At 38.2% G+C, this 25,930-nt stretch overlaps 1 protein-coding gene across 1 annotated transcript in view; it reads right to left on the bottom strand.

The window, feature by feature from the left end:
* Positions 1–25,930, bottom strand: part of LOC139468896 (transient receptor potential cation channel subfamily M member 5-like) — a 49,086-nt gene that overhangs the window by 11,386 nt on the left and 11,770 nt on the right. The window contains exons 5-17 of the mRNA XM_071251028.1: positions 21,295–21,478; positions 20,731–20,867; positions 17,833–18,001; positions 17,472–17,578; positions 14,241–14,329; positions 13,921–14,114; positions 8,664–8,795; positions 8,185–8,315; positions 7,201–7,251; positions 2,186–2,248; positions 1,848–1,898; positions 1,481–1,570; positions 1,177–1,311 (exon numbers count right to left, since the gene is read on the bottom strand). Of these exons, the coding sequence (XP_071107129.1) occupies positions 1,177–1,311; positions 1,481–1,570; positions 1,848–1,898; positions 2,186–2,248; positions 7,201–7,251; positions 8,185–8,315; positions 8,664–8,795; positions 13,921–14,114; positions 14,241–14,329; positions 17,472–17,578; positions 17,833–18,001; positions 20,731–20,867; positions 21,295–21,478 (1,533 nt within the window). The remainder of the gene's footprint in view (positions 1–1,176; positions 1,312–1,480; positions 1,571–1,847; positions 1,899–2,185; positions 2,249–7,200; positions 7,252–8,184; positions 8,316–8,663; positions 8,796–13,920; positions 14,115–14,240; positions 14,330–17,471; positions 17,579–17,832; positions 18,002–20,730; positions 20,868–21,294; positions 21,479–25,930) is intronic.

Genomic DNA, 25,930 nt, shown 5'->3' with positions numbered 1-25,930 from the left:
ATCTATTTCTACCCGAAGACGATGAGATAGAATTAACATACAGAGATAACAATATAATGATGAAGCCAATAAGATTAACAGAAGAGAAGTAAACTGAAGGTACAGTGTTTGGGCTGGATGTAATAACGAGTTGGCTATGGTGACACAAGCAATAAAGCAATAAAATGTCCATTTGTGGTTGATGATGTGATTAACGCACAGTTGAGTACACGCTGGGTAGGTAGATAACATGGGGTCTGTGAACGGCGTGCTTCTTTCTTTGGAAATCAACGGTTCCTGAATGGTTGGAAGTTACTCATTTTCTTGTGTCTGATGTTTGTGTCGAGAATCTTGGTTTACAATCGTTCAATCGACTCTGCTTTTCCCACATATTTCTTGTATATGGAAAGGGTTTTGTCGCGCTTATTCACTAATATTAGCAATACACACTTGCGTTTACACTGATGCTTCGTTTATAGTCTATGTCACCAGATATCCTTATGAATAAGACGCAAGCGCCAAGACAATTTAGTTTAATTCACACAAAAACAACTTACAGACGAGATGAACCGCTAATATCAAAGTAGCCCATTCAGTATTTAGCATTTAAAGGTATTTCATTGCACAGCAAGTGCGCATCACGCTCTCATTAACATGGCAAAGCTCATGAGACTTTCAGGCTTGAAGTGATAGTGCAGTGAGCATGTATCAAGAAGTGATTAGATTGGGAGAATATATCCATTAAAGCCTTAATGAGGCTCACACTGGATTCTGAAATTACCAAAGAATCCATTTACTCGAGACAATTTAGTGACTACTAGATCTTTCTATAAGGTTCAACCTCAGAATGTAAATATCAATCCTTTATTATTTTGAGGTGAGAGGAAAACACACCCCAAAACATGAAACACTGTCAACAGATGTTATTATTTTAATCTTGAGGAAATGGTAGTAGTTGTTTTTAAAAGTGTTTGCAAATATCTTTCCCAATATATGTGAATGATTATGTTTTTGACTGCATTTATTAATATTCCAGCAACATTACGGTGGAGGACACCAGAATTGGGCTGCACCCATTTTATCAATAAGAGAAATCGAACCCGGGCCCTCGCAGTAATGAGCGAATACTTTAATCACTAGGCTACCCCTCCTTGTTAGCGTGTAGTTGAATTAATGTGAACTTAAGACAATACTGACCTGTCCTCGAGTCCAAAACTGTTGAGCCACGACTTTCCTGTTTGTTAAAACCGCCCACAAGAACAGCTGTGTGAATTTTTCTCTTCCGACTGTTTTCCCTTCCCTTCCATGATCAGTGTCAATTTCCGTTGTGCTCTGCAGAGAATTAAGATACAAGATATTATATTATCATAATTTTATGACGACACGTATCAGTTTACACTTCTATATCATCGATCTTAACAAGATACCTGACTGTTTATAATTGCTCTCAATCTCACTTGACTGGTATGTAGCATCATGCTTATCCGGTTGGGTCAAATACCTTTCGTGTGCTGTCGGTGTTCTGTTCGTTGTTAACAAAAGCGCTTGGTACAAACTGCTCGAGAAGTCTATCCGTGAATGAGTGTATTATCTATAAGAGACAAAAACAACACAGAAAATATAGGTCCGACAGTGACATAAAATAAACAACATATGACAAAATGTATAATTATTATTGATCAATTGACATCTGGGGATAAAATATATTTTGTAAACTTATATATTGTTGATTAATAACATTATATCCCACCTACAAACGTATATAAATAGACGTCAAGGCAAGAGTAATTTCAGTCTCGATTATCCGCCGAAACAGATTTCATTTGGCGTAAAAGGCAAAATAGCGGTTACAAATATCTGTAACACACCTCATCAGCTTCTTGCTGCCTTCTGCTGATCTCTGAAGGATCTACCTCTGTCTGAAACAAAAAATTGAAAATGTAAAACTTGGCACCACATTTTATCACTTTGGTAAAGATCTCAAAACACCTTCAGATGATATGTATGTGTAAGAGATATAACTTACTTCTTTTCCAATCAAACAAAATATGTTTAATGTTACAGGAACATATACTTTCTAATTATAATACATTTCCACTTAGTCTATATGTACGATTCCGACCATATCAGGGGCATGTGTTTATGAATTGACAACTTCATCAGCCTACGTCACATTCTATAAACGAAAATATTGACTATGAATCACCTGGTTATCTTTCATCTCTGACCCCTTCCTGTTTTCTTTCTTCTGTTTCTGTGAAAGACATTGCTCTATTAAATGAATGTTAAAAGAAGCAGAATTATTTAATATATTAGATATCATTTCTTATGAAATAAGAATTTCATGACATAAAATAATGCAACAAATAAACCGAGTATGTTAACTGAGAAAGAAATCTGCCAGACCCATGCATCTGTACTATCAAACTTTGGCGTGACTCTAAAACCTGTAAAAGTGTACATTCTTGTTTTGTACTGGATTCCAAAGCTTCATAAATCCGTACAAAGAGACATCTATGGGTCCAGCAAATATACCGCCCAATCCGTGCCAAATTAACTTACAATCGAGCATGCTCTTTCTATTAAGACTTCAATAAGCGTCAAACGACTCTTGCTCAAGCGTTGTTTGTTCAAGGTCACAACAAGACCAAGGCCTCGGAAAATCTAACTGTGTGATTGTCATTCTAGAAGTTGATGAGTTAATAAGAAAACGTACAACTATGTGGAGAACTGTGTGTTGGGGTGGGGTGGGGTGGGGGGGGGGGGGGGTGTTATTGCATTTAGCGATGTTTCGATGAAGATTCTTTCACCGATATTCAGCTGGAGTGACTTCAACCATGTAATGAGAAGTATATACATGATTTGTAGTCATAAACAGCACACTAATATTAACAACAACAGGTAATGGATAAAAAGTGTCACACAAATAATTGGAAGAAGTAAGAATAACAAATAGCACAAGGGAATAATGCCAGATATACAGTATGACTAAAAAGTTGAACAAGCTGATTGGATACAGATCGGAAGAGTATATTGCTTGAATCGATCTTCATAGGTAGACGTTATGTAATACTCTTGATTTCTGATGATCAAAGGTTTGTGAAGGCGGATTTCACTGGCTTCCATGATCTTTTTGTGAAGTCGTGATGTTTGTCAAACTTGCTTTTTGAAAGGAGAGTGACAGTCATCAGCTTAGAGGATGGTCTTGAGGAATGGGGAGCCAGCGAAGATGGTATCGGTGCCTGCTTGGTGCTTAAGTAATCTACTGATTCGATTCGAAATCTTGCCAATGTAGGGTAGACTGTTTCTGATTCTGGTCTGGTCGGTTTGGGGTTTGGTCTGGAGTGTGGTGGACATGGTCCTCTTGGCGAGCCTTGTAGGATACTGGTTAAGATTGGTGAAAACATGCTGCAGATGTTTAGGTTCATGAACAAGGTTGCTGAAACAGATGCTCTTGGCTCGTTTGGTCAGTGTGTAGATGATGCCAGACATAGTTTTAGGGGGATGGTTAGAGTTGAAGTGAATGTAGTGGTAAGAATGGGTAGGCTTCCTGTAGACGGTAGTTTTTGATCTTGTTGCTAGGGTCTCTGGATACCAGGACGTCTTGGAAGGGGAGTTGTTCATATCATCCATTTACCGAAGTCACTTATAGAAACAGTCACAGGTTTGTTTATTTAAAATTCATTTACCTACAAGTGATGATGTTATCATGAACCATGAATAGATTTCAGTTGAAGCAGTGATATGATCGTATACTAGTAGATGGAATTCATATACGATCAAGTGGTGTCTAATGCAGATTTTATTTGAAGCAGTGACACGTTTGTCTATTTAGAATCTATACACCAAGTGTTGATTTTGATAGGATTCAGATATCTAGCCATAGTGATAAGTTTATTTGAAATTCATACACCGACAAAACGATCCTCCATGGTTCCATCGTGGTTTAGATAAACTTTTTCGACAAAAAAGGGACAAGATACAATTACTAAGCAAAGAAATACACCATTACTTTAGGCAAAATTCCACCAATTAAGAAATTGAATATGTTTGCCTGGCTAAAGAGAACTTAAAAAAAAGAAAAAAATCGAAATATAACTTTTCCTATAGTTTTTCACCAAATTTGGGTACATTATCTTGTGAACATTAAAACCGGACACAATTGATTATGCTTGATAAATGACCACCAAGATACATCTTGTGTAATTATTTTGAATACACTTTCGATTGTACGATTCCGGATATATCACGAGCATGTGTTTATGAATCACTATCAAAAAGTGATGATACCAGGTGTTCGCAAAAAGGTGAGCGTATCCGGTGGTACCCGTCACAAACACATGCAAAGGCAAGGCAATTGTTCACATGCAAAAAGCCAGTCAGATGATAACTGCTTTTGACGTTTAAAATACTGCCTCTCCAGGAAAAGTCTAAAAATCATGTATAAATCATGTTCATCTCACCAATATTCCGCAGCTTCTATTCTTTGGAATAATTGTACTAAAGATAGATACCTGATACTTCAAAATTGTGCCTGGATGCTCTAAGAACCATATGTGGTACAACACGGGGCACAAAGCAAAAAAATGTATACAGAAACAAATCTTTATCTTTATTCTACAAAATGGTTAATGATTTAGCACCAGCTTATCTCTGCAACCTTATCCCAGGCCAAGTCAACGCTCGAAGTGATAACAGTCTCAGAAACTCCTCAGACCACAAACAATTAGACGAAATACTGAACATTATGCAAGATCTTTTATGCCTAATTCTACAAAATTATGGAATAAACGATATGTAGAAATTAAATCTACTGGCTGATATTCAAATTTTCGAAATGTATAATCATGCATTTACTATTACGAACATTTCTTTGATACAAAGTTTAGTACCATATTCTGTGAAACTATCCATTACCGCTTCAGACTCGGATGTGATGACTTAGACGGACATAAATTCGACAGATTCCAAACTGACAACCTAAGTTGTCCTTGTGGTCACTACAAGGAAGACCCGCTACACAATTTCTTTTTTTTTTTTTTGCAAATTAATTTTTTTTTTATCAAATTAGAAGCAATTGAGTATATTACATAAAAAGGATATATTGTTACAGTATTTTACGGATGTGAAAGCCTATCACATGAAACAAATCAAGAAATTCTTTTATCTGTCCATAAACTTAATTATAACTCTAAACACTCACATATAATATATCTGTATCTTGTGTACATTAAAACCGGACACTGTTGATTATGTTTGATAAATGACCACCAAGGCATATCATGAGTAGTTATTATGTATACACCTTGTTATCTGTTGTTACTTGATTTCTAAATAGGGAGAGGTATTAAAATATGCTTTGTCTTTTTTGTCGATCCCAATGTTCAGTTGAAATTAAATATGTTATAACTAACTTGACTCGGTGTTGTTGTGTGTTGATGTATTGGAGTAGTGAAATGCGGCCCTGGTCTTTTCTGCGGAGGACAAAGGAGTTGCCCACCTTCCTGTACAAGGAAAGGGGTTGGATTGGGGAAGTGGAGAAGGCTCTTCTTCAGTGTGGGTCATGTAGATTTATGTCGGGGAGAGGGGGGGTCCCGTGGGGTCTATTCAAAGATATCGTCTCCCCAGGTGAAGTAGGTTGAGAATATGCAGGATTTGGCGAGACTGATAATAGAGTCTACAGAGAGGTTGGTGTCAAGTGGTTGATCAAGGTTGAAGATGCGCTGAGGGAGGATTTGCCGGGCTTCGTCAGTAGGGCCGTTGGTGAATAGATCAACAACATCATAGGATTTAGCTGTCTTACCAAGATACGAGAAAGTATTTTGGTGAGGTGTTGAGCAGTGCTGTAGAATACTGTGTCTCTGGAACATACAACTAATCTGGCTTTGATTGGGTTTTTGTTGATCTTGATGGCATATGGAGGTTGTGGGTGTAAGACGGAAAGTTTGTACTGCTGCGGGGTGGTGAGCTCAAAGGTATGGACTTGTGTTGGCATTCTAGTCTGCTGGTTGGATCTTTCTTGATGCCCAGGCAGTGGAACTCCAGTCTGATAACAGTTTAAAAATCTACACCGGAACGTCGCTAAATGCAATAAACCAGAAGTTGTTATCCGCTGGTAGAATCATATCAGGCTCATGGGCTCATAGTTTTAAATTTAAAATATATATCTGGTTTTGTAGATTAAACTGAAAAATATATAAGCTCGATACAAAATACCCCCTGCCCTCCAGAATATCAAATGGTCGGCCCAAGAAGAAAAGAAATAATGAAAAAGGATTAATGTGGAAATGATTCCATTACATTTGATTATAAACTAAGGGAGTAAATGCAGAACAAGCTGAAGTGATGAAACAGTTCAAAGCTAAAAAACATTCGTGGTTGAAGATGGGATTTTTAATGACACATTGCAAACTCGATCATAACAGTGAAACCGAATCTGCACTCCATTATTGATCAAGTTGTAGCTAATAGTGGTACAGTACTGTACATGTGAAGCACCTGGATAAAATTTCAATTTTTTTACAGTGTCGATATACACATATCTTATCCTTAGCTATGGAGCTAAGACAGAAAAAACTAATTATCAAGAGAAAGATGTGTTATATTTTACAATGGCGATTTGCAGATGTAATCTTTTAAACTTTGTTGCAAAAAGTTCGAATATTCGAAGATCATGATTCACTACTACAAATTTACAAAACGCGAAAATTTCAATTCCATTCTTTCACATAACTAATCAAAACAAAGTAAATATGGGTCAGCTGTGTCTGAGAAACAAATGTAAATTCATACCAGAAATTTCATTCTGTTACAGCTTCAAATTATATAATTGTTATCTGACAGAGGCCATACAATATTGTGGGGAACCACAGCACATCTTTTTTCGGGGATTTGAGCAAGTTCAATAAACAATTATTCTCGGGGTTAACGCATGAGGCAAATGTATACTTTCCAACATTTTCTGAAGAAAATAATTAAAAAACATTTGATTCAAACCCATATATATGTGCGCAACTTTGCACAGCGGGGTACCTTAAACGACTCGGTCGACTTTGCCACCTGTCCAAACTAACGGGTAGGATCAGTCCTGTAATATCATGATCCTACTTAAGTCGCCTCCTACGCCAAGCAGGAGGTACAAATACAAAGGTTTAGGATAAAGAATTGAGGTACAATTCATTTCCATACAATGACGATTGCATGTGCTAGCCTACAACCTACCTTGCAATTGTTGAATATTGCTAACACGGACTTCTGCAGCCCTTTCTTTGTCTGTAATGATATCAACATGTGTTGACATATAGTCAATAACACAGCTCATAACCATAACCTATAAACATCTAAAAAGAACACAATGATTTGAATGTTCCAGTTACAATACTGTCACCATTTAGAAATAATGAAGCTATGGGCTGGTATTTCAGAAAATGTGATTTTAATGATTAACATTTATCTTTTAAAAATATTCATACGCTTGGAACATATTTATTCGGGAACAATTTGTGACGTCATAACAACGGATGGTATCATTTCGTTCAATGAGAAAGGCTTTTGAATTTTGGTTTAACTGTGGGTGTGTTTCTGGCGTCTGACCAAATTTCCAAATTTAACTGGCTATATATTTTAACCTGTCTTCATTTTTTATGTCGCTACCATTTTAAAACAAGTTTAAGTTATCATTCAGAAAGTTAATTCGAATAAGTCATTGGATTGTGATAAGATGTTTTGACTGTATTGACGCAAGAGTAGTATGAATCTAATCTGAATGTACTTGTTTCCATTTTACATTTTATCGTCAATACCGTCATAAATAAACGTTTCAAAATAGTCCTATGATGATTTCAGTCTTTACTATTTGACCATCAGCATGTTCAATAGTGACTGAATTGACCCATAGAGAGAAGAATCTTATTGCACAAACGTACAATTATCAACTTTGTCAGTATGAAGCAGTTTCATGAAACTATCATGAACGGCTCCTTTCGATTCAGCTCACGGAACCAGCATTTACTTTTGTTTCTGTCGAGAAAACAAAATTATTTAAAATGATCAATGACAACGGTATCATTTGATCGCTCAAATAACACATTCATACACGTGCACATGAATTGAATTATAGCCCTGAAATGAACTCGTTTATAAGAAGATTCATCGAACACATGCATGTATCCCTTAATCTTTCGCACATAAACTTTATTTACTCACCTCTTCGTACAGTTCCAACATGTCAAGATCTTCCACTGCAGAAACTCCACATTCAAGTAGGAATTCAACGCATTCCGACTTTTCTTGTAGAATTGCTTCTTTGAAAACCATGTTAACAATGTTTTCAGAATCTAATAAAACATAAATTAGACAGATATGTAATGAGTATCTGCTTTCCGATAATTAAACAGTGCACAGTCATCTAAATATGTTATGACAATGTCGTATAAGTGCCAACTTAATGCTATATCATACTTTGTCATTGAGAAAATATGATATATCTACCCAGAACAGTGACTTTATAGTTTGCAACAGATAGCAGTTGTGTTGTCATTTAGAGAGTTTTTTAGGACATAGATATGTGAAACAGAATTGGTCAACTACAGATATGTTAAGTGTTTGGCAACTCTTGGAACACTACTTAAGCATAACTGCAAATTGTGCAACATATGTCCCGAAGCCCATGCGCATAAGCTCACCATCGTCGTCTTTATAGGTGAACAAGTTCTGGTTTTCAATATGTTTCTCAGCTTTATCCTTTGACTTTCTACTGTACACGGGTGTTGGCAAATAATCATCCACCATTGATATTAACTCGGTACTTGTTTTCGCTGAAATCAAACGCGTGAACATAAGGTATTATTTAAAATAAGGAATAACATAGGACAGCCATGTTAAGTTAATGTATTGCACCATTTGGGAAAGCAATGTCACAGACTTAATACATAGTATGAGTGCAAAAGTTGAGTGCAGATTAGAGGGCCCAAAAGTAAATAAAAATAATTTTTATCTACACAAAGTTTAAAACTCGACCATTATCAAAACCTATTTTCATTTCAGTTAATAAGAGAAACAAGCATTTTCCTATATGATTAAATCTAAACTCAAAAGAAATAAATTCTAATGATTTCTGTGCATATGAAACTCAAACACTGACCACTATCGAAACATGTTTTTCATTTTGAAAGAGCAATAATTAGTGTGTTTTTTTTTCAGTTCCATGCAGCGATCGGGACCAAGTGCAAGTCATATTATTGCCTTGCTAAACGTAATAAATTAAAGTTTCAGCTCCCTGGACCTTGTGGTCTTTACTAATTTGAATTATTTTTTCGTAAATATGTGTCCCGTTTTACTGGAATGAACAATTATCAACCCCATTTTGTTGAATTAATGTTTCAAATTTCTAACCCAGTTGTTCCATGATAACAGACATCAGGGTTAATGAATGACACTAAATAATTTCCGAAAGTTTCAGTTGCATCCATTCAGTCGATTCATATCTCGACAGTCAACTGACGGCAGTCTGACTAAAGCACACATGCCATATGCAGCCGGACTTTAAAACATAAAACCCCCTTACTCCAATTACCTTAATAATAACGTTTTATGCACTTCCACTTTACTAACATCACTTTCGGTTTGAAAAAATATACTCAACAACAAAAGTTCCTGTGACACCAATATTTTACAAACAAGTAAAGTTTGGTTTTCAATATTGTAGTACATGTGTATGGAATCAAGTCACAAAAACGCAACTGCCACAGAAAAGCATGCATTCCATGCAAAAGATGACTTTTATGCAAGACTTTTCACCTCAGCCAAAGCAGTGGACGGATTCGAGTGTACCGAAGTCGAGGTGAACATCACGTCAATCATTGTGTCATGGAAGAAGATCGGTTCGGGGACGGCTGCGTTATGGTATGGGGTGGGATTACAACAAGACAGAGGACCCGTTTGATATTGGTAGAGGGAAATTTCAATGGACAGCGCTACCGCGACGAGATCATCGGCCCTGTTGTTCTACCGTTTTTGCGTCGTCATGGCCAAGGTATTACCTTTCAACATGACAACGCCCGACCTCATATTGCTCGATTTGTTCAGGATTCTCTTCAACAAAACAACGCGAATGTCATCCCCTGGCCGGCTCGCTCCCCTGATCTCTCACCAATCGAGCACATGTGGGATGAGATGGATCGGCGCCTTCGACGTCAACCACGTGTTCCACAGACACTCCAGGAACTTCAAAACATGCTCCAGCAGATATGGACAGATATCCCACAAGACTTTGTGCGACGCCTGGTCCATTCCATGAGACGAAGATGTGTTGCTTGCATCGCAACCAGAGGTGGACACTCACGCTATTAATTTGTTAATTGACATTTTGGCATGTTCATGTTTTTCATGAAGTCAGCATGGCAAATTAAACCACTTGAACACTTACAGGAGTCTTTTATCTGTGGCAAACCGAAATTGTTTCAGATTTGGTAAAAACATAACTTTGCATTAAATCTTATTCAATGTCACGGGAACTTTTGTTGTTCATTATATATGTCTGATAAAGTACAGCTTTAAACAGAAAAACCGTGCTGATTTGTTGTTTGTTGTTTACCGCCACACTCGGCCAAAAAAAGACCTTTCAATCTTTTCACTGAGCCAGAGCATGCAATCGCCCCATATATACGATAAGCATACGATGGGTGGCAGAAATGTTCTGAACCAGAGGATATATAGTACACCTCTAGTCCAACAGAATTGCATTTAACACAAACAATACTAATCAATCTACAGAGTGCATTTGAACCAAATTCACAACAAGGCAGCATGTCACTGCATGCATCAAAGTCACATGGTATTCTCTGTTGAGGAAAATGAACAAAAAATATCGACTGCTCTGTCATCAAGTAACTCCAGCTGAAAGGGCTCATTCAAACAGCCATCCATGAGGGGACGCCACTGTTCAAGTGGATTTCAAGAGGGGAAGAGATTGTCCCGAAGGTGATCTAATATCAGAAAGACCTTCATCTGCCACCACTAAGGAAAAAGGTTGGAAAGATTTTTGATATGATTGAGGATGATCAATACGTCACTACAATACAGGAAGCATCTCTTATGAGAGAGCGAAGAAGATTCTGAGGAACAAACTTGGTTCAACAAAGTTTTCAGCACGCTGGGTTCTGACGCTACTGACTCCTGATCGGAAAAGCTCCAGGTACATGATTTTGTTGAGCGATTTGTAATTACAGATGTATCTTGGGGTCACCACTATCAGTCAGCGACTACACAAGAGTCAAAAATGTGGAAACATCGATCATATCCTCCTCTGAAAAAAGCAAAATCTGTTCCATCAGCTGGCAAGGTGAATGGCTTCGTTTTTCTGGGGTTCTTAAGGAATCCTACAGGTAGACGACCTCCCGAAGGTCAGACGATTATTGGCCAATATCATATGAGTGAGTGAGCGAGCATTGTGTTTTGCTTCATTAAGCAATATTAAAGAAATATCATGGCGGGTGACACCAGAAATGGGCTTCACACATTGTGTCCATATGGGGGAAACGAACCCGTGTCTTCGGCGTGACGAGAGAATGTCTTAACCACTAATATACAGTTTAATTTTCGGCAACTGCATGAATATTAAGGCTAAACGATAGGGAAACCTACTAAACCATCAGGGCAAAGAATCCGAACAACAGTCTGTTGTCGTCACGGTTTGATGCCTGTCTGTGGCTTTGAACTATGAACATCCTCCATGTTCACCAGTTTGGGCACTGCCGGATTTCCACCTCTTACCAAACTTTAAGAAAGCATTTTTCAAATGGTGATTACGTCATTTCTGCTGAGGGGGACATTTTACACCACCCCGAGGAAGCCATCCACACAAGGGGGATCCAGGCACGCCGTCATCGTTGGCAGGAGTTGTGCATTTCGGATGGGATTATGTTCAAACATAATTCAATACACCATAGTCAGGCTCAGAATTTTTCGGTGGGTATCTTTTCTGAGAGTTTAGTTGTCTTAATAAGAAAGTTATCTGCAGTTCTGGTTAATGATCACCAATTTAAGCCAATCATATGCTTAAATATTTCTATTTGAAAACATGGATGATGGGTCTTACATACATGTCACAGAAAGAGAGGGGGTTTCCTTCACTTAATAAGAAGAGCAACATTACGATTGTCCTTTAGAGCGGCATGGAGCTTTTCCAATGACCCACAGGTCATGTGCAAGAACAATATAGAACAGAAAAGCCACACGACACAGTCAATCACAAGCTTAATCATATCTGTTTGAAAACATGGATGACTGCACTTACAAAAATCTCATACAATTCAAGGGGTTTGTTCAGTAAACGTAGAACTTCCTTCCAACCTAACATGCCAGGGACCTTGACCTCCTCTTTCTTACAACCCTAATGTTGATATGTACACACAGTGAACACTTCTTGATTTATTACTAAAACATTTTGAATATATGACCTTTGAATGAAAATTTAATCATCAATATCAGTATCAATATCAGTATAAAAGCGTGAGAGAGTTAAATTATAAGTCACGTTGGCAATATTTCAGCCATATTCATTTTTACAATTATGTTAAATTAAACTGTCATCGTATGATAGTAAAATGACTATCAATATATCCATTTGTCAACAGACAATATAAACATGGAGCTATAGATCGCCGGCAACCAACCAGAGACCATTACACCTCTGCAACCTTTATAATTCCCAGCAGGATTTACCCTTTCTCTTAGGTATGACGATTGTTGACAAGTATAGCCGGAGATCAGAACAAACAAATATTCTCTGATTATAATAGGCTTCACTCAGTGAGACAATACTTTATGCTTCTTCAACCCTCATTGAGGATACAGCCACTACCAATCTAATTTATTAAATCAATGATTAAAGAATTCACTTCATACAAAACATCAAAGTTTATCAAACATTCCAAATGATTAAATGAGAGCTATTATGTTGCCTGAGCTCACTACACTCATTTTACTGGAATTTAAACGTTATGAGTGAATGCTAAAGAAACATATTTTCGTTATTTGTCCTCTTTATTATTCTATCATGGTCATGGGAATCGGACATCTGTTATATGGCAGAGTAATTTAGTGTAACATATTGTTGTAATGGTATTACATTTTTTCTGTCAAACTTTGCAACAATAAACGTTATGCGATGTTGTAATTGTATTTCATTGTTTCTGTCGAGTCTAAATTGAAGTTCATAGCATTGTTTCTTGACAAGGGTTGCCAGGAATGCAAATGGTGAGGAAGTTGCTATGATTAGATGATTTTGAAGTCATGTGTGATCTGGAATCTTCTAGAACAGCTATTAATCCAGCATGTTACTGAACCTCCCAGAAGGTATTTAGAGGCCTCGCCTCTCTTACGTGACATTAGATGAGGACCAGCTGATATCCATGGCCTATTTTGGGACCTTGACCACTGTTGCTACCAGGTGAATATAATTATCACTAACTTTTTGCTATTAGCACTGCTATTGTATTTTATACTGCCATTGCAATTGTACTACCATTGAATGTACTCCCACTCGATTGTGTACTGCCATTGTAATTACTTTGCAATTTATATTGATTTGTAAACCTAGTTAATTTTATGATTGTTAATTTATAACATTTCTTTGGTGTTTGTTGGTTTCACACTTGATTCTTTAGCGTTTAGTTTTCTGGGTTAACGTGCTGTTTCAATTTGGAAGTCAGAACGTAACACATCGTAAACAATAACAGCTTTTAATTATTATCGACTTGTACTGTCTCTTCAAAGGTAGATTTGCAAATATTTGGCAAAATTGACTATATATGTTTATTTTGTAGTCAATATTTTACGATACGACAGACCAAACGCCATTGTAGAAACAATGCTAGAAAGGTAGACATAAAAAATTACATTTCTTTAAAAATTAAACATTTATGAGCTGAAATGTCATACTTCTGATAATTGCCGACATGATTCCTTGGAAAAGGGACCCGTTGAGTGACAGGTCAACGACAGAGAGGAGATCACGCCTTTGAAGACAATGCAGAATGACCTGCACGTATTCGTCAACTTGGCCTGAAGAACCCATTTGCAACAGCATCTCACTTAGTTGCTCCTTTGCATGTTGACTGATGACAATTCCGAAACTGGTGAAAGAAACAGTGATATACATGACCGTTAAAGAGCTGCATCATGCTGTGAAGTAAATTTAAGCAAAATATACAGGCAAATATACATATTGACCCTACATGTAATTCAGAGAATTAACTAACCGTTCATTTCTGTCATCTTTCATCTTTTGAGAAACACCTTTCGACTTTTCCAATGCAAAACAAAAGGCGTCTGCTATACCACTCGAATCCTGAAATCATAACCGTATTGCTTGTTGGCTGTTGCCCCTTGAAACTTTGGCCAGTTCATACACCATGCCAACTAAAATACTGTCGCCAATGCTGGAAAAATGTTTTGCTGACTTCATTTAATAGATTAGTCAAGGGGCTATGAAAATAGCATATATCAAAGTAACGGAAATCGCCCTAAAATAGCCTATCCTAAGTGACACTGTGATTAGCCTTAAAATGTAGTTTTACAGGTAAAATGATATAAATATTCGTGTGTCAACCATACACGTTTATGAAACGGCCTATAACTAGGGGTGATTACCTAACACCTGTCCCGAGGTTATGACCCTACACCCGTCCGTGCATTCTCACAAGTGCAAATGTATATTTGCTTGGAAATATAATGAAATAGTTAAAAACTATGAAACGGGATGAGTAATGTAAAGTTGCAGTTTTGGAATCAAAATGTATTCATTGTTCTACAGGTGATTTATTAGGTACCCTCTGACTGATGACGTATATTAATCTGTACTATCACCCAAAGGTATGATAACTGGATAAACAAGGCTGATATCTAGCAAAGACTGATCCTCCCTTTGTCATGTGTGAGTTTGAATGTCATGTCTTGCTAAGTACCCTTTACAGTTAGCCAATATAGACTCAACATGGCTGAGCTCATAATGTCTGATTGGCGTACGTGAAGCCTCAGTACGTAGGGAAAAGGCACCGTCACCCACCAAGAAATAAGGCATTGGCTCATCGTCTTTGGGGAGTGGATCATCTGGAGGAATGTTCCCATCATCTAGAGCTCCTTTGTGATCGGTTGAACACGCCACAGTCAGAGAACCATTGCCACCCACGTCAGCCCAGATGAACCTGTAATCAGCGTCCACGACACCGAGCAGGATGATGGAGAAGAACTCCTTATAGTTGTAGTAGAAGGATCCAGATTTACTGGGTGCTCTAATGGCGACATGCTTTCCATCCATGGCCCCTGCTGCATGTGTAAAGATCCATCTTGTTGTGATCATTGATCGATCGACAACTAGTCACCGCCCAGTCCCCGTTCAGTTGCAACAAGTCGCCGAAGATTCGCTGACTAGTCACAAATCGGTCACAATCAGTTGCAAATATTTCGCCGTAACTGCGGTGAACAGTTGCCGACCAATCACTGACAAGTTGCAACACCTATCGTTGACTGATCGGTGATCATACCCTAATTCCAAATATGGGCAGAAGTAGTTGCACGTTGAACCGGTCTCAACGATCGCCAGTCGGTCGCAAAGAAATCAGTCGCCAAGAGGTTGCATCGAGGTCGCATTGTCTGTGTGACTGTAGACTTAAGATAACGTGACCGTGTTGTGCCGCCAGAATATCTGTCTTGTACTTTACTGGTTTCTTATTCAGGCGAATTTTCTCCATGAGTTGAAGTTTAATTTCAGATGGTCTGAAGTCGACATTTCAAGATGTCATATATTCCTGCATGGTCGCCTTCAGACTATTCTGGCAACTTGGCATGACAATATCTGGTTCCTGATTCTTATTCACCCAGGTTTCGGTGCGGAGATAATGTGACCTCATAGACAGGATGGAATACATTTCCTAAAGTACTCATGGAAATGAAAAAAACCTGTTTTGCTGGATTTAATAATCGACACAAAGCATTACGTGGATGTAAATACGAAATAACAAAACAACTGGAAAAGTACTAGTCTGGATTTGCTAGTTTTATCCAAGTGCTCAATACAAAATGTACTTTACAGGAGGTAATTTGTAGGCACTTTCAACATTCAAAAATAAAACTAAGTCCAAATTGACATGGCAGAAACAGGCCATAGGCATTATGCAAATTAGCCTGGAAAAAACTTATAAAAACAACAATAAAAATAACAGCTATGTTTATGTACATAATAATAATGACATGTAAGTTGTTTGAGAAGGGAATATGTTACTTTTACGTTCTGATATTTTGACGATGATTCACTATCCCACAATGCCACTGACAAATCACTAACCACTGACAAATCACATGCACGTGGGTTTCAAGCACCTGTTTTCACCTGTCGTCAAGGTGTCATAGGGCATGGACATTCACCTTGATCTACTAACACCTGGTTATGCTCAGTTTCACAATAGTCTGTTTAGTTCATATTTTTACACACTTTTACGAGTAAAAAGACTTATAAAAACCTTTGATACGCTGTATTTGTGTCAAGGCCCAATTAGTACTAATTGAGTTGTTTGAATATTTATATATTTTGTATATCAACTGCATATATTTAATATCTGAGATCGAAAAAATGGTTGTTTTTTTCATTTCCGTGAGTACTTTAGTACAGACTCCATGTCGTGTACCATGGCTATGATTATGCAAGTGTAATGTAACATGCATCATTGGAGCAGTGTTGACAAAACAAATACAGTGTCGTTTTGTTATTTTAGAAGATGCACATCTAGAATTTTCTCCAAATGATTTTGTGTATGGATTAGATGTTTTATGAAGACTATATTATTATCATTATAACGGAGTCAAGTGCGTATTTAGACTGCCATTATTGGACTTAGAATAAATGTGAACTTTATGTTTTCGTTCGAATTTTTCTTCTGTAAAATTGTTCGTAGGACTCCTTGTGACTGAAATACTTTAAACTACAGGTAGGTCGATCAGTAGTTGCTCGATATTTCAATAGCAACAGTCTATCCTTTTTTAACGGGTAAAAAACATTTTCTAGCATTTCCGACTGTACTTTCATGTAAGTATTTTTTCCAACGTCAGTCTCTACCTGGACATGTCTCCGTATACATGTATACAGCTAAAATACCTATGAAATTTCCGTGATATCCGTATACGTTCAAGCTCACCAGTGTTCATGTTATATTTGTTTGATGTTTACCTTCACCCTCGGAAAGATACCGGCTAAAATGGCAGCAGTCTATATACAACTGAACCTGGACCAGAATGTCAAGTGACTAACATCATGAGCATCGATCTACGCAATTGGGATAAGATGTCATACATTAACTAAGTCAGAGTGCCCGACCACTCCATCGCGTGAAACATCGCTCAAACTTCGGATGAGTAGTATTAAACACAAAGAGCGTGAGTGCCCTGGCCAGCTGCTCTTAATTCTTATACCAATCAAGATCGCTAAATTGCCTTACCTTCACAATAATAACTGGAATGTTCTCTTTCACACAGTTTCTGATACTCTCTAATGAGTACAGTTCACCACCAAAATGGATCGCAACTGCAGGAATGGCACGAGATCCTGTTTAAAGAATGACATGCCACTTAAATTGAAACAAATTTATAAATTGATATATATAAATAGAAATGTATGTTGTTATTTTCAACAACATAATATCTATACCACTTGCTATGAAGCACAGGTAGTTTTCCCATAGTATATTACTCTTTCCTTTTCTTTTAGAACCCAAGTTATGAGTTATTTTTGAATGGCAACGAGCTTTAATAGAAATAGTCAGTTTTCCCATATTTTTCACAAATATCTTATATAATTACCATCTTCAGGGACTGATAATCCGGCAATTGTCTTCGTGAAAAAAGACGAGCTCGACAAGGTGCACAGATATTGGTCGACTGTTCCATTATCAACCAACATCAGATGGCTCATTGTACTTCCTATCTCTTCCCAGAGAGTACTGTATGTAAAACGGCCAGAATCATTTCCCTTTTAATGAAAATAAGAAGCAAGTGACTTTTATGCTAAGACGTAAAGAAGTTAAGTCGTATCTTTTGGGGGAATTCTACTGTGTTTTCATTGATATTTTCCCAGTATACACTCTTGAAAAAAAGAAACTCACAGGTAGTGCGTAGTTCATTGAACTTGTCTACACAAAAAATCCGGTATATAAATTGGATATGTTATTGGAAAAATGTTGGTGGCCTGATATTCGACAAACGGTGCGTCAAAACGCATCCATTGTCGTTTTGCAATGTTTTTAACGACATTGTTCAAAAATCTCATGAAGGAAAACAGTAAAGCAAAATGCACGTGCAAGTTATGGCATTCGTAACTCGTGGTTGTGGCTATAAAAAGGCAAAAATAAGCCAATATTTTGTCATTCAATTGTCAACATTTTTCAAGTTCGAACTGGCCGAGACTCCGCTGCCGATCGGAACATCACCATAAGACGTATCCAAAGAGGAGAATCGCAGTCTTCTGTTGCACGCCACTTCATCGTCCACCACGGCACCATTTGCCGCCTTTGTGACCGACACACACAGTTCATTTCCACTGCAGACCGTCCGAGAACCGGCCGACCAAAAGTTACCACCCCTGCACAGTATCGCTACATTCGACTGTTCCACCAACGTCATCGCAATGCCACAGCTACGGATACTGCAGGACGCATCCCTGGTTGAGGAGGATATCGAACCAGACTCCACGAGGCTGGAATCCGACCCAAAAGACCAGTTATCGTCCCTTTTTTGCAATATATCCATCGACATCGACGCTTGCGTTGGTGCCATACCTCACTGCCTTTGAATTTGAGAAATTGGAGTTTGGTTTAGCGATGAATCACGATTTCTACTTCAACGGCGAAATGGAAGACAACGTGTTTATCGTCGCCGAATGAGCGCTTTGCCCCATATTGTGGGGCCATATCCTACACCACGAGATCTGACTTGGTTGTGGTTCAGGGAAATTTGACAGCAAATCGCTACATGAATCAAACCCTTCAACGACACCTTTTTCCAATCATTGACCGCCAGAGGGAGCTGTTTCAACAGGACAACGCTCCACCGCACACAGCTCGTGTCACGGTAGACTACTTTCATAAGGCCAACAACAACCTCTTGCCCTGGCTGTCGAGATTTCCAGATCTCTACCCAATCGAACACCTCTGGGATGAACTCGATCGACGTTAACGTCAGCGTCAGAACACGCCGCAGACACTCCCACAAATGACCAATGCATTACAAGCAGAATGGCGCAGAATTCCGCAGGACAGAATTCGTACACGTATCCAGTCAGTGCCGAGGAGATGCAGAGCCACGATTGCTGCCCAGGGCGGTCACACGAGATACTGAGTTCAGCACAAGCTTTTGGCCTTATGTGACATGTCAATGAATAGTTTTCAATGCCTTTGTACAACGACAACATGTGACTATGGAGCACCAAAATTTCATATTTGTATCAATGGTATCAAATTAAATATATCGACTTTATTAGGTACAATAAATTTACTTAAAATCTACCTGTGCGTTTCTTTTTTTGAAGAGTGTATTTGACAGTGCTGAAAGAAAGATGAAATTAAACTGATGTTTCAACCGTTTCGCGCTGTCAAACATCCATGTATTACGTCTGTTTGATTGTTGTTGAACTCAGCAATATTCCAGCTATATGGCATCGGTCTGTCATTAAAAGAGTATGGATCTGACATTCAAGTGTCATGAGCATCGTTCTTACGATGACATGCAATAAACCAAATCACCGAGTCTGACAATCTATCTAGTCGCGTCTTATGACAAGCGTACTTGGATCTTGGGGCCTACATTCTCAGCCGGAATCGCATCAGGTAAAAGAGCGAAAACGACTAAAAGTCGTTTCCATCCAATGAAACCCCTCTTTAGCATGGAAAGCGGAAATAACCTGTGATATCATAAAGCAAGATACACATCGAGTTCTATAATGCTTCTCATCTTAATCAATGTTACGGAATTACCTTGCCATAGTTTAACAAAACACTATACAATGGACAACAGCACAATAATGTTATTGTAATGAATCTGGATCTCTAAAATGTAAAAATACACAGGGAGTTTGAAAACCGATTTGATAATTTTTCTTAACCTCTTCTTGAAATACGGATATTTGATATTATATATATATATATATAATTCTATTATTATATATTATTCTTGATGGAAAATATGAAGATGCCATCATCAACCAACAATTGAAATTACATTTTATGACGTTCATCAGCTGATCACGCGGACAAATTTACCTTAAAGTGCGTAGCTTATTGAAATGATATAACAAACACCAAGCTCTTAATCATATTTGTTAACAAACTAAAAAGAACTTTACATAATGCTGACGGTTACGTTGGTTATGACGTCATTCGATCGTGAGTGATCACTTCTTTACTGCCAGGTAACAAAGTGACCGTAACTTTACGCCCAAACGAATCAACTTGAGTTGGGTGAGTACGTGAGTGACTTGCGATCAATTCACCTTTTGACAGTATTGCAGGCATGAGGCCCCTTCAGTACTGAATAAAGGTCTGTTTGTCTATACATATTATATATGTCACAAACCTTTGGACTTTGGACCCTGTGTGTGTGTGTGTGTAAGTGTGTGTGTGTGTGTGTGTGTGTGTGTGTGTGTGTGTGTGTGTGTGTGTGTGTGTGTGTGTGTGTCTAACTGAGAGAAAAGTCAGTACAAGCTACCTTTTCCATGAGGCCTTCCGCCCAGGATGAAAGTCCGATTGAAGTGATCCTCTCTCCAAACACTTCATCGTCTGTTTTAGCATCTGCTATATACCCGGATAGCCCATCATGTAAGCCATCAGACAGAATCCACAACTCTGCCCAAAATGGTAAGAGTGACTTGCGATCAATTCACCAATTCAGCAGAATATACACAATACTGATAAATCATTTGACGTGTTTGAAGGGTGTTTGGGGGTCAAATTTGAAATGGAGACATCAAGATCAGGGTTATTTTGCTACAGGCATACACTTCCGAAACGAATGCAGTAAAAGGGTAATTTAAATTGATAGTGATCGTGTTCAGGTTTGTATTTCCACGGGCATATATATAGTTATACAAAATATTTCCAACTACAGTTTATGGAACATGTTATCACAAATGCTAAAAGGCGTTCATGACATTATTTCTCTAAATATAGATAGATAATCAACATTTAAGCTTGAATTTAAATTCAAACATAGTGCAATACAAGTACACCTGGTGGCATTATTTGCTAGGATGACATAAAACGTAAAGATTACCTGATACTGTCGAAAGTTTTTTAAACACAAACAAGATTGCCTCTTTCAGCTTTTCCTCCATTTCTAAATCATAAGCTTTGGTTCCAATCAGTGGTAAAATCCATTTCGGCTCGTTGATATTCCATACTTCTAATAGCAGATGCTTGATGTGTTTGAATGAAGTATCCTCATCTATCCTGACAAACTGAAAATAATAATATCTCAGGCTTCGTATCATCGAGTTTCAGCCTTGTTCAATGTACACGTCAAGCATGGGAGTACTTTTGTATGTTGGATAATGGCTTATTGTATGCATACTTTCTAACCTTACGTTGTGAATGTGGACTCAAGCAATACATTCATACCCATTCTGCTAACCTTAATTTCATGAGCATGTGGAGCATATACCACAGCACTTTCCAGTGCGATATAGTTATCTTCGGTTTGGGTTACTAAACACGTTAACCATGGTTTTCTTGGGTGATTTAAATGCTGATGTTTGTAAGGCCAATCTAACAGCACGGGATAAGCTACTTAGAAATGTTATAGAAAACAGACATCTATTACATGCAGTAAATATGGTACATTTCGGAGGACCAAAATATACATGCAGATCAAAAGAAAACACGTCACGAAGCCCCTCATAGACTATATTCTTGTACCGTCATGGCTACGGAACTTCATTACAGACTGTTACATTATAGCAAGCTGTCCTTATGAAATATCTGATCACTTTCCCTGTCATATTTCTATATCACAAGAAGGGCTAACTAGCCACGATAAAAATATGAAGCGAGTTATACCTAAGTGGGAAAAAAGCAAATAAGAGTAATATTTATATGTTTCAAGCAAAAGTTGATAGATATATCAAGTGTGCATATGATCGCAATCCAGATCCCCACTCCTTAGATCCACAAAATTTAGAAAACCAATCTGAGTCATAAATGAAATTCTTATACATGCAGGTAACAAATGTATCCCACAAAGTGTGTTTAAGCCCTTTCTAAAACCATTTTGGAGACAAGATAGTCTTGATAACGCGCACTATCGTATGAGGGTGGCTCGAAGAGGTTGGATTCAAAATGGTAGATCAAGAGAAAAAGATTCAAACGAACGTATATCTTACAAAAATGAAAAAAGGTGTTTTAGACGCCTTTATCGCAAATCCAAAAAAGGCAAAAGGAAGGAGGTCCTTACAGAAATTGAAAAATCATCTGAACTTGATATACATTCCTTTTACAAAACTGTAAGGAAGAAAAGGTCACAAACTACAAATATAACAAAACTCAACTATGACGGAGACAGTGTCACAACACCCGCGGACATTTGTAGATTGTGGGGAAAATATGAATCTGATCTAGCTCAGCCATATTGCTCAGACACTTTTGATGAAAATTTTCGAAAAGAAATATCTTCTTCCCTAGAACGTACTCACGAAGAGGTAGGGGCACATAATGAGGAACTAGAAAGACAATTTTCTACTGTAGAAATAAATGAAACTGTAAAAACACTGAGTAGAAACAAGTCCTCTGGGCCTGATAAAGTTACAAACGAGCATATAATTCTCCTAATGAATCCTTGATAAGATATCTGTGTGCCCTGTTTTAATACTATGTTAAGAGTACAATAGATTCCTTTAATTAACGACTAGGAATGGCCATTCCTATATACAAGGGTAAGAATGACAAATCGGATCCCCGAAACTATAAGGGTATAACCTTAACTTCATGCATTAGAAAGCTGTTTGAAAAACTTATTGTTAAGCGCATTGAACTAAAAATGATAACGACAAATCCTGATTTCCCTGACATGCTCCAGTTCGGCTTTAGGAAAGAACATGGGGCAAAACTGTCCGTTTTTACCCTTATTGAAAGCATTCAATTTTACATACAGCGAGATTCTACAGTATACGCTGCTTTCTTAGACAATGAAAAGGCTTTCGACAAAATAAGGTAGGACGGCCTTTTTATAAATTACATCAAATGGGTATCAGAGGAAATACATGGAAGTTATTACACCATAGCTATACAAATAGCCATGCTTTTGTTACTTATCAGGGTGAACAGTCAGATATATACCATGTAAGACAAGGTGTCGGACAAGGAAGCGTTCTCTCTGCTTGGTTCTTTTTAGTCTTTATTAATGACCTTATAACAGCTCTTAGACAAGCAAATAGTGGTATTTGTGTATTTGGTCTAGATATTCCAACTGTTTTGCTTGCAGACGACACATATCCTGTTAGCACCTCATCACGAGGGCTACAGAAGGCACTTGATACAGTACATTCATATGCCTCAAAGTGGCGACTGGCGTATAACCCTTCAAAAAGTAATGTTGTCTTCTCTACGACAAAACAAAAGGGGTTAGATATTAACTGCAAACTTGGTGATATATACACCTCGTCATAAATATCGCACCACCCACTTTTTTTCACTAAGTAAAACTGGATCTTCAACCTCATAAAAATGGTGCTTAGAAAAGCACATTAGACTGTTTATATGGCCTCATGTGAACCTTCAGTCAGAAAATTGACACAAGACCGAATTTGAGCACTTATTGGGGGTTTAATTGTAGCAAACTAAAGTTCACTAAAATCACCGTGAAATAAGGTGAAATAAGTATGGCTGCCGGAGTCGTTACAACAGACACACAACACAGTTCACATTTCATTAATGTCGAACACACTAGTAAGGTACACAATGACTGTCTAACTCTGTATCTGGTGTAACTTGGATAACATGTTCTACACTCCGTCTCATGCTGGTCACCAGACGTCTGAATCTCTGTCTGGATCTGCTGCCACTCATCATGCAATGCATGGGTCAATTCCTAAAGGTTCTGAACTGGAGGATCCCTTGCTCTCACCGTACGTCCCAAGATGTCCCACAAATGCTCAATAGGATTAATGTCTGGACTTCTGTCAGGCCAGGGTAGTGTCTCAGTGGCGTTGTGTTGGAGATGCTGAACAACAGCTCGAGCACGATGTGGTCTGGCATTATCGTCCATGAAGACTGGACGTGTGGCGAGAGAATGGTTATCGAAACGAGGCACAACAGCGCCGTCCAGGATCAAGTTCTGGTACCTCTGTCCATTCAGTGTTCCGGGAACTGTGATGAGGTCAAGTTTACATGACGGATCCACCCCCAAATGAAACATCAGCTTGAATATCCCTCTGATCATATGCTGTGCCTCTCTGCCTCCAAACTCGTGCCCTCCCGTTTGTATGTCAGCAAAAATCTGCTTTAATCGGACCAGTGGATCCTTCTCCATGTCCTCAGGTTCCAGCGAGCACGTGCTTGGCACCAGGCTAAACGGGCATGGCGGTCCTGATTTGTGAGGAGTGGACGTCTGATTGGTCGTCTTGCTCTCAATCCCGCAGATGGTTCTGATGGACACTTTGTTGTATGGATGCCATCCATGTCGCAGCTGTGTACAAGTAGACTTTGGGCTTCGTCCAGCTTGGCGTACGAGAGCACGATCTTCCCTGTCATCGGTTTTTCTGGGACGTCCAGACCTCGGTGCATCCTTCACTTCACCGGAAGCAGTATGGTTACGTATTAGCCTGCTGATGACAGTGTGATTAATGTTCAGCTCCAATAGCACGACATGACATACCAGTCTAGTGCATACCAATAATTTGCCATCTTTGGTTCAGAGGCACTGGACGCTAGGGCATTTCACTGGTTGGTCAAAATAAAGCTTAATTTATGCCTAAAACCAAATTTTAGCTGTGTCTGCCAACATAAAATACGCCAAAAGAGGCTATGTGCATACTGCATTTTTGGCAAACAGCCCCTGGTACAAGCATGCTCAACGCAAGCATGCACGTGCAGCTCGGAAAAGGGTGTGTTTGTGATATCATGTTCAGAGATGGTGTAGTATATGAAATATGTACTTGTAGTTTAAAAAAACGAAAATTATATTTTCTACTTTTACTTTAAAATGTGTGGTGCGATATTTATGACAAGGTGTATAAATATAACAACCTCTGACTCTGCCATGTATGGTGGCATACTACTAACACACAACCTGTCATGTAAATCAAGTATTGAAAAATGTTGACAAAAAGCAAGACAAAGTATTAATTCGCTAATATCTGTGGGACTCAACAGTTCTGAGCTACATCCAGCTACCAGTGTTAAAATCTGGTTAAGAATGATATAAAAACAAGTTTTCACGGCTGCGAACTGCTATTTGATATTTAGGGTCAAAATATTAATGTCATTGAAAATACTCAACGCTATTTCGCGCGAACTGTACAAGGACTTGATAAAAGATCTCCATCAGAATCCACTTTTGCTAATCTTGGGCTTTGGACAATGATCCGCTATATCGACAAGTGTAAACTTCAGCTGCTTGGCCGCTTATGTAACTTAACCTGTAACAATTTTGCTAAACATATTTTTTGTGCATACATTGCAAATCCAACTAATCCTAAATCTGTATGTGGAGACTTATTATCAGTTCTTAACAAGTATAACTTACGAAACAACCTTTGTACATATGAAAGCTGTGGTGTATTTCCTACAAAGAGAAACTGGAAGCAACTGGTTAATAAAACCATTTATGAATATGAAGAAAATATGTGGCGCAGAAAAGTTTCTGTCAATACAGGTCTTTCACACTTCATGCTTATACACACAAAGCTTAATCACCA

This window comes from Haliotis cracherodii, unplaced genomic scaffold (assembly GCF_022045235.1).
Source record: "Haliotis cracherodii isolate W230 unplaced genomic scaffold, xgHalCrac1.p SCAF_2, whole genome shotgun sequence".
NCBI lineage: Eukaryota > Metazoa > Mollusca > Gastropoda > Lepetellida > Haliotidae > Haliotis > Haliotis cracherodii.
Note: the sequence above shows the minus strand (reverse complement) of the source record. Positions and strands in the feature narration are given on the sequence as shown.